Below are 10766 nucleotides of genomic sequence, written 5' to 3' on the forward strand. Positions count from 1 at the left end.
AAGTAGACATGGTTGAAAGCAAATTTCTAGGAGTAAATATCACCAACAATTCCTCTTGGACCACCCATATTGAAGCAATGGCCAAGAAGCATCGCAATGAGCGGCACGGTGGCGCAGCGGTAGAGTTGCTGCCCTACAGCGAATACAGCGCCGGAGACTCAGGTTCGATCCTGACTACGGGCGCCGTCTGTATGGAGTTTGTACGTTCTCCCCGTGACCTGCGTGGGTTTTCTCTGAGATCTTTTGTTTCCTCCCACACTCCAAAGACGTACAGGTATGTAGGTTAATTGGCTGGCAAATGTAAAAAATTGTCCCTAGTGTGTGTAGGAAAGTGTTAATATGTGGGGATCACTGGGCGGCGCGGACCAGGTGGGCCGAAGGGCCTGTTTCCGCGCTGTATCTCTAAATCTAAATCTAAAAAAGCACACCAATACCTCTAATTCCTTAGAAGACTTAGGAAATTCGGCATGTCTCCAACAACTCTCAACGATTTCTCCCGATGCGTCATAGAAAGCATTTTATTGGGATGAATCGCAGCATGATTTGGGAACAGGTCCATTCAAGACCGCAAGAAATTGCAACGAATTGTGGATGCAGCCCAGACCATCACGCAAACCAACCTCCCTTCTATTGACTCCATTTGTACCTCACGCTGCCCCGGCAAGGCCACCAGCATAATCAAAGATGTTGCACCCTGGAAAATCCCTCTTCTCCCCTCTCCCATCAGGTAAAAGGTATAGAAGTGTGAAAACGCACACCTCCAGATTCACGGACAGTTTCTTCCCAGCTATTATCAGGCAACTGAACCATCCTACCAACAACTGGAGAGCAGTCCTGAACTACTATCTATCTCTTTGGAGACCCTTGGACTATTTTTAATCGGACTTTACCGACTTTATCTTGCACTAAACGTTATTCACATGAATCCCTTTATCATGTATCTGTACACTGTCGATGGCTGGATTGTTATCATGTATTGTCTTTCTGCTAGCATGTAACAAAAGCTTTTCACTGTACCTCGGTACACGTGACAATAAACTAAACTCAACTTCTCAAAGTCTAAGCTGCAGCTGGCTATAAAGGCCCATTGCAGCGATCGCCTTAATCTAAATCGTCCAACAAATTGTTGTCCCTCTCCTTGCCTGGCCAACATTCACCTTTGTGTCCCGGTGGTGCCTCCCACAGCCGACCTTGAGTGCGCAGATGATAACCCCCAGTTCCTCTAACCGGACCTTTTGCTCTTGCGTCCGCCGTCACCGACTCCCTCCCCCCTTTCCGGTTGTCCAGACAACAGGGACGAGCGAGGGCTGGGCTCAGCGTCTCCCTCCGGTTTCCTGGTCTGTGGTGGACGGGCGAGTCCTGCTGCCGGGGTATGGCTGCACTGCCCAACGGTCCTTCTGCTGCGAAGCCTGAACATGGTTTCTTGCTTATCAGTGGTGCCTCGACAGGTCTCTTTCTAATACCACAATGACCCGAGCAATCAGACCTGCTTTACAGTGATACCCATGGAAGTAAAGTAAAATCTGCGAAGCAACAAATTGAGCAGAGTCCATCTCTCAGGAAGAGTGGATTACAGCCATTAACAGCAACAACAATAAGAACTTTCAATTATATAATTTTATTTTGCACAGCAAAAATGTTCCATGGGGATTCAGATGAGCCCTACCTAGTAAACAAAATTTGTGCGGTTACTTAAAAGGATATCAGAGTAAATTACCAAAAACTTGATCAAAGAGGTAGATTTTAACGGGCACATTATGGAGCGAAGAAAGGCAGAAATGTTTAGTGAAGAATTTCTCATCTTAAGGCCTTGGAAGTAAAGTTAGGGATCTGAAACTGAATTGGGGCCTAAATATGACAGCTCCACCAGTTGCACCACTGTGCCACCCTGAGTGATTACATTCTGGAATAACAAGGCAGAAGTAGAAGAGATCTGGAATCTTGGAGGGTTACAGGGTTGGAGGAGATCATAAAGGTATAAAATGGTCACACCATGGAGGGATTTAAGAATTTTAATTTTGGGGCATTGCTAAGTTGGGAGTCTCAGTAGGTTGGCAGATACAAGGAGCCAGACAAGATGGTTAGCAACCTTCGGATGAGCTCAGCTATATAGAAGGAGGGAGGCAGCTAGAAATGTATTGGAATAGTTGAGTGTACCAGGGAACAGGCATAAACAAGGGACCCTATAACTATTGAATTGTTATGCACAGAGTTGGGGGAAACAAGTTACAAATAGTTAGGAAACAATATTGATATGGAGAAAAAATGGTCCTAATAATGATATGGATGTGGGTCTGAAACTTAACCTGAACCAAATAAGTCTCCAAGGAAAGTTGACATGTAGAGAGATGGAAGTATACATCTTCCACTTTAGTAATGCATTTGGTACTTTGTATTGGAAAGACTAAGTGAAGTTAATTATCTTGGCAATACATGTATTTAGTCTAAAAAGGTGACCATGAGCATGTCTGTCCCTATAATTTTCCAATCCTCTCTCTTTTCTAGCTCTGGTCTTTTACATTATTTCACCATGTCCATTATAAGCTTGAGAAGCAGCATTTTATCTTCTCATGCAGCACATTAGAGCCTACAGGACTTAACATTGAATTCAACAATTTCAGATAACAAGCCCTTCTATAAGAACTGGCCAGTTTTGATGAAATGTCAGAAATCTGAAACATTAACTCAGTTAATCATCAGCCTGAAAGGCAAGAAAATGTAATTATGTCAAATAAATTAATAATGAATGATTAGCTCATGGTTATATTTATTTTCTGTTATATGGTAGAGAAAATGAATGGTTTAGGAATACAGCTCACAATTGGCCGTAGGTGATGATCAATATGGACGTGCTCATAAATGTGAAATTAAAGTATGGGTCCATGTCTTACAGAATGTTAGATTGCATCTCATTTCTTTAAACATTTAGCACATCTTCCAAAGCTACTTATTCTAATTCTAGTTGCAGCCTATTTGGACATATATGCTTACATATGCCAGTCTATTCCAATGACTTGGAGGTACATTTTCAAACTCTATACTTTAACTAGCTGCCGATTTCCAAATTAAAATGCCTGAATACATCTCTTAGCCTGAACAACCACAGTTATGCTGATGAACAATTGGTACAATGCCATAGTCGGTAAAATTATACTTCATGGATAACAACACTGACACAATGTTAATTACTGATATGATACATTTGAATCAGCACACATACATGTGCATGGCTAATATTTGATGAAATGAAATCAATGCCTTTTCACATTTATTTTCATTTCATTCAATTCTATTCACATATTGCCACTAATTGCTTTGGCAGTGTACTTGATTGATTGATTGGTTTACTGTTATCCAATGTACTGAAATACAATTAAAAGCTTTGCCTTGTGTACCCAGGCAAATTGTAACACACAAGTGCACATCAAATAGTACAAAAGAGGTACAGAAAAAGTGCAGATAAAAGAAAAGTGCATGGGCCAGGCATTCATCCTTAGCGAATGAAAGGTCTGTTCAAGTCTTATAACAGTGGGGAAGAAGCTATTCTTGAATCTTGTCCATGTTTTTAAGCGTTTGTATCTTCTGTCTGATAGCAGAGGAGGGAAGAGAGAATGAATGGAGCATTTGTGGTTCATAATTATGTCAACTGCTTTCCCAAGGCAATGTCGATCAGCGGTGGCTGGTTTGTGAAATGGACGGCTGCGTTCACAATTCTCTGCAACTTCCGGTGGTCTTGGGCAGAACAGTTGCCATACCAAACTGTGAAGCATCTGGATAGGATGTTTTCTATGGTGCATCTGTAGAAATTGGTAATAGTCATTTGAGACATGCTGAATTTTCCTTAGTCTTCTGAGAAGGTAGATGAGTGTGCCTTTTTGGTAGGAATTTGAAGCTATATAACTTGGTAACACTGAAATTCATCTTCATGTTTTACACCTTCCTGATCCTTAGGAAGATACCAAGTCCTTGCAAGCATATGAGTACAGATTTCCTGCAAACAATGATTACTTTAATAATCCTTGCATGGCATATACATGTATTATTTCAAAGTGTACAATTTATTCCTTGCTGATAACAGTTTTAAGAAGTTAAAACATTCTTTCAAAGAAACTGCAGTTTGATTATTTTTTTAAAACCCACAACATTTGCTTTCCCGTTAAGAATTCAATGGAAAAAAAGGAGGCTGTTCAGTGTATTCTGCCTGTGCAAGTCCTCCTTTGAACAAGCTGTTCGGTTTACACCAGATTTTCCCCATAACCCTGCAAATTAGTTAGTTTCAAGTACTGGACTTGATAAATTGCCTTTTGACAGTTCTTATGGAATCGGATCAAATTACTCTTTAAAGTAGTATTCATCCTTTGTGTGAAGTTACTTTTTTACTCTTTTCCCTGCTTTATTTTAAATCTAATTACTAACGTACTTGCCAGAGGAAATAGTTTTCCCCTGCATGCTCTATTAACCATAATTTCAAACATCTGGTTTCCTAAACACTTTTCTGTGAAGGGTAATCTCAATTTCTACAAACACTTCACATAAATGAATTATTTCAATTTTGGTATCGATATTAACTCATGCTTCTCAAAGTGAGAATTCATTTTGTTCATGATAATGGTCTCTATTCGTTTTACTATTCCTGACTCTTTTGATCAGCATTTAGTTATTACTAGACCAAGTGGACCCGTTGGGCCCATTCCTCGTTGGGTTCCCATCATGACATTAGAAAATCGCGTTTGTTCTTTAAAATAAATGGCGTTTTTTTTCTTTAAAAAATCCCCCTCCGCCCCCTCACCCACTCCACCCCCCCCCCCCCCGTAGGAGCCATTTACGCTTAATTTAGTTACTGTCAATTTTGTTATCTCAGAATGCGGTGTGTGCGTAAGCGGTAGCGCAGCGGTAGAGTTGCTGCTTTACAGCGAATGCAGCGCCGGAGACTCAGGTTCGATCCTGACTACGGGTGCTGCACTGTAAGGAGTTTGTACGTTCTCCCCGTGACCTGCGTGGGTTTTCTCCGAGATCGTCGGTTTCCTCCCACACTCCAAAGACGTACAGGTATGTAGGTTAATTGGCTGGGTAAATGTAAAAATTGTCCCTAGTGGGTGTAGGATAGTGTTAATGTGCGGGGATCGCTGGGCGGCGCGGACTTGGTGGGCCGAAAAGGCCTGTTTCCGCGCTGTATATATATGATATGATATGATATGATACCTCCATTCCATCCCCGAGCAGTAATGGCTATCGAAGTTGGACTTTGAGAAGGTATACAAACTGCCATTACACCCCCACTCACCCACTCCAGCCCCCTCTCCCTCATCCACTCCATTCCCCCCTCCCCCACTCACCCACTCCATCCCCCCTCCCACCCCCCCACTCACCCACTCCATCCCCCCCTCCCACCCCCACACTCATCCACTCCATCCCCCCCTCCCTCACCCACTCCAACCCCACCTCCCCCACTCACCCACCATCCCCCCCTCCCTCCCCTCCCCTCTTGCCTACTCCTTCCCCCCTCACCCCTCCATTCCACCCTCCCCCCTCCATCCCACCGTCCTCCGCCCCCCCACCCCCCCCCCATCCCACTCTCCCCCCTCCTCCGCCCCCCCCAACTCATCCACCACCCCCCCTGGTTTTTTTCGGGTTTTTAAACTTTTTTTAATGGCTCTTTTGTTAAATCTACTCTATGAAACAAACGGGTTTTTCTTAGCGTTTGTTTTTTAAATGGAAATGGATTTTTATCGGTCTTTTAAACTTTTTTTGACGGCTTTTTTTAAGTCTACTCTGTGAAACGAATGGGTTTTTTTAATGGAAAATAATGGCGCCTCCCCCCCCCCCCCTCTCACATGGGACCCGGACCAATCGGGCATCGAGCTGGATGGAAGGACGTTATTTTTTTTTAATGTATGGCGCTCCCCCCTCATGAGCGCTATTGAAAGGCTTTCTTTTGAAAGAATGACATAAACTAAACTTTTTTTTCCTCTTTAAGCTAAACTGTTTTTAAAATGAGAAAATTCTACCCCCCCCCTCATTGGCCGTGCTATTGTCACTCTGGTGGGTCCTGCCACCTCCCTCATTGGTCGTGCCCCCCTCCCCCCATTGTGACGTCACACGCTTCAGTTTAATATAAGAACATTTAAAAACTTTAAAATCTCTCTAACTTTGAAAATATAAGACCAATTTGAATGAAACTTGGATGACAGGTCCCCGGTGCAAAGGTGAGTAAGGTGGTCCTAAAATTGTCGTGCTATGTGTGATGCTACTTGTGACGGGGCCACAAATACGGTTACCAAACAAAACAACTAACCTCAGCCAAACAAATAGCTAACCTCAGCCAAACAAGATCCCTCACAGCGACAGTTTTAGTAATATATAGATATTTATCTCTCACCATGATTTTAATCTGCATTCATCAAGTTCTTTGGCATCACTTCTACATTGAGGAGGATTAGTAATTTTCTATTTCTATTCTAGCTTTTCTCAGCAACCTATGATGATTCTTTTCATGACTGAGTGCACAGTTACCTTTCATTGAAGCCAAATCATTTTACGTACTGTTTTATTTGATATTATCTTACCTAAATCTCTACTCCATCTCATTCCCTTGTGAGGAATGTTAGAAAATATGTGTTAACATTGCAATGATCAAATCTCTACTTTTTTTGTTAATTGTGCCTCCGCTTCTTTGATGTCTCTTTTTGTATGTTGCTGAAAATAGTTTGTGTCCCTTTTAGGTTATAATTATTTTATCTCAGGAACTGAGTCCATCTAAAACTTTGAGCAATTTCACAATTTCTGTATTTATAAGTCCCCCCCCATTATTTATTTATTTATTTGTTTATTTTTCCAGTCAATACAATACAACAGATTGACCATACAATTGTGAAAGTTAAATCATTATATCACAAATAAAACAACATAATCACACATGATATTCTCTGACCGAAAAAAAGGTGTAGGCAGAAGCCAAAGCTTATTGTGCCTACCCTTAATACTTAACAATGCATTACCCTAACTAGCCAAAATAGCAGTGAAACAAAACAATAAAACAAAATATAATTAAAAAACACATCATAAGTCAGAAGCAGATAAACAAAACATAGAAAGAAACACAAATATAATCAAGAAACATCATTTCTGTCATGTCAGTCATTTTCAGTGCTGATCACATATTTTGTATCTTTCAAATATAATGTTTTTGAACATTTTCTTGAATTTACACATATTACTACACTCTTTTAATTCATTGTTGCAACTATTCCATAAATTGACCCCTTTAACAGTCACATATCTATTTTTCACATTTGTCCTTACCCTCTTTTTTTCAAACATATAATTTCCCCTGAGTGGATATCTGCTCTCCCTCACTGAAAACAAACCTTGGATACAGGTTTTATAAGTTCATAAGCTGTCGGAACAGAATTAGGCCATTTGGCCCATCAAGTCTACCCTGTCATTTAGTCATGGTTGATCTATCTTTCCCTCTCAACCTCATTCTCCCGCCTTCTCCCCATAACACCTGACACCCTGGTGTGTCTCCCCATAACCCCTGACAACCTGGTGTGTCTCCCCATAACCCCTGACACCCTGGTGTGTGCCCCCCCCCCGTATTCTGATCCGGGTGATTGTCTTTTAATCTTTTCTGTTTTATTTTAACTTTTCCCATTATCATGTAGCGAGCACTAGTTTTGAATATTGTAAATTCCTCCCCATGGGAATAGTTTTGGTTTGAACTTTCAGTGTCTCATTTTCTGACCTGCCATTGGTGATGTAGTTTTCCTGGGCTATTCTGCTTCCTGACAGTGTTTTCACTTTGGGTGTTTCTTTGTCTACTTGAACCCAATTAAAGTCACAATTATCCTGACATTTGCCCACTGTAACAAAACATACCCATGCAAATTCTTCCACCAGCAGTATATCAATCAGTCTGAAGAAGGATCCCGACCCGAAAACGTGGTCTATCCGTGTCCTCCAGAGATACTGTCTGACCTGCTGAGTTACTCTAGCACTTTGTTTTTCTGTAAACCAGCACCTGCTATTTCTTGTATATCCAACACTGCTTCTTTCCTATTTAAGGAATTCTCATTTGTAGCCACGTTTTAGGAATTCTTTACCCCCATAGCACCTCAATCTGTTTACCCTTGTCCGCACTCGGCTTCATAATAAAGCAGCATAGCAGCACCTGCTGTTCCTTGTATATTCTACATTGCTTCTTTCCTATTTAAGGAATGAAGCAAATGAAATCTAACCGATTTAACTCTAACTCAGCGAGTTTAAAATATCCATCGGAGCAACATGAATGCAGAAGTGGCTCCACGCCAGAGAGAATATTTAGTGAAACATTTCCCCAAACTCTTCCACGTGAGGTCACTTTCGTGGAAGTGGACACGGCATGTGTCCACTTCATCAAAGGCATCCCGCCAAACATGAGGGTCGATCTCTCAGGGCCGTGCAGCGAAGCGATTTGGACAAGAATTATCGCTCCCATCATCCTTTCGATGTCACTGCCCCTAAAGACGAGTCATTGTATAACAATTTATATCCAGTGTGTAGGAAGAAACTGGAGATCCTGGTTTACACGGAGATGGACACAAAAACCTGGAGTAACTCAACGGGTTAGGCGGCATCTCTGGAGAAGAGACCTGAAATGTCACCTATTCCTTTTCTCCAGAGATGCTGCCTGACCCGCTGAGTTACTCCGGCTTTTTGCATCTATCTTCAATTTATATCCAGTGTCCACTCCCGCCTGACACTGACGTTAAACACTGACGTTAAAATCAACATCAAGGCTTGAATTACTCTAGCACTTTGTGTACTCCTTTTGTGTTTAACCAGCATCTGCAGTTCCTTGTTTCTGCATTTTGACTGCCCGCCAATCTTCCTCTGAAGCATCGCCGCTGTGTGCTGCATCTCTGTGTTTGTGGTGTTGTTATTAATGGCACATCAAACAACCCCCTGCGTACGTGGGAGGAAACTAATGTGTTGGTATTGGGCGACAAGACACTGCCAGAGCCTGGCATGGTCCGCCGGCTCCCTCCATGTGATGTGGGGATATTTACATGGCAAGGCTCTGCCGCTGTCCCTTAAGCCGTGTCACCGCGGCTTTTAAGGGCAATTTGGGGCGGCATTAACCACGTCTGAAAGCACGTGATCGCAGCGACCGTGAGCTTTAAAAATGTTTGTTCTCGGAGAGAGAAGCAGGAGAGGAAGGGGGTTTGGAGAGCGGGGAGGTAGGTAGGTCGCTCTGATCGGCTCGGAAGCCCTGGGCGATGGATGAACCGGCGACATCAGCGGTGCACGGCGCAGCTTCGGGTTCGGCGCCTTGACACGCTGATGTGCACCATTGACCAGAATGTCTGGCAGGAAGATCTCGTCCGAATCGTTCAGCTCCACCAGCTCGGATTACCCCGAGAGCCCCGAGGATGCCGGCTGCCCCTTTTCGCGGATGTTGAATGGGAAGAGCTCTGTTTCGGGGAGCAGATCGGCAGCCCGCCGGCGCGTTAACCTGGACTGTCTAGGGGCGAGCATCCGGAAACTTGTCTTCCCCACGGTAAAGAGAACACGATACATATTCCACCACTGCTTCATCTTTCTCACTTTACATGCCAGGCAACCCCTCTTGCCGCTGTCACGTTCTGAATGTTACTTGTTCTGTGCAAACCATTCCACCTCTCAGGTGCCTGACACCCTCCCCGAATGTTTCAGGCTCACTCTTTGGGCAAGACGAGTGGCCGCCTGTTAGTCTGTCTTTTGTTAATCAGTGGCTATCTGGAACGAACTGCCAGAGGAGGTAGTTGGGGGCAGGCACTATAACAACATTTAAAATATACTTGGGCGGGTACATGGACAGGGAAGGTTTAGAGGGAAATAGACCAAATGGGGAAATGTGGAAACAAGGAGTTGCAAATGCCGGTTTACAAAAAAATAAGACACAACGTGTTGGAGCAACTCAGCGAGTCAGGTAGCATCTCTGGAGAGAATGGACCGTTCTTCAAGCCCAGGGCAAATGGGACCTTTAGGGCAAAGGGGCATCTTGGTCGGCAGAGACCAGTTGGACTGTTTACGTAGTGTATGACTGTCTGCGCCTCTATTTCGTACGGGGAAAAGTTTGAGATATGTTTATTATTGTCAATTGGAGACCCGAACCCGTCACGTTATAGAGGCAAGTCTTTTCTAATTAAACTCGATCTGAGATTTAGTATTTTTAGAAATAGCGATAACCCGCGATCTTTAAAGAGGCTTTCCGGCTTCCCCTCGTCATCAAATCCACGCACAAGATGAACGATACTGATATTAGATGAGATCTGAAGGGTCGCGACCCAAAACGTCGCCCGTCCAATCCCCCCTCCCCCATACACACAGATGCTGCCTGACCCTGAGTCCCTCCAGCACTTTGTGTGTTTAGCTGTATTAACCATTCAGTTCTGTACAATCTCACGTTGACCACCTTGACGTTTTAAGTGTCTTTTCATTCGCCTTTTCATTTAGGTGCACTGACATAACCAATGCTTCAGAATAACTTTTTTTTAGTATCATCCCCACCCCAACTCTGATCGGCGATGGTAGCGATTGTGCTCATTCCAGCCAGCGTCTTTGATTTTTGACCGTCTAATCCATTTAGAGAACGCCGCCTTTTATCTAAGCGATGCGTTGCTATTGCAGGGCATTACCAAATGAACGCCTCGTCTTTAAAACAGTTATCTCCATAACCGTCCTTAATTTATCAATAATAACCTGCACCTGCTGTACCAATAACCTCAATGAATGATGTGTTCACT

At 43.2% G+C, this 10766-nt stretch overlaps 1 protein-coding gene across 1 annotated transcript in view; it reads left to right on the forward strand.

Moving 5' to 3' along the window:
* Window positions 1-9009: 9009 nt before the first annotated feature.
* Window positions 9010-10766, forward strand: part of gucy1a2 (guanylate cyclase 1, soluble, alpha 2) — a 107372-nt gene continuing 105615 nt past the window's right edge. Inside the window, exon 1 of the mRNA XM_078402494.1 lies at window positions 9010-9538. Within this exon, the coding sequence (XP_078258620.1) occupies window positions 9341-9538 (198 nt within the window). The 5' untranslated portion in view covers window positions 9010-9340. The remainder of the gene's footprint in view (window positions 9539-10766) is intronic.

This window comes from Rhinoraja longicauda, chromosome 7 (assembly GCF_053455715.1).
Source record: "Rhinoraja longicauda isolate Sanriku21f chromosome 7, sRhiLon1.1, whole genome shotgun sequence".
Classification (NCBI taxonomy): Eukaryota; Metazoa; Chordata; class Chondrichthyes; order Rajiformes; family Arhynchobatidae; genus Rhinoraja; species Rhinoraja longicauda.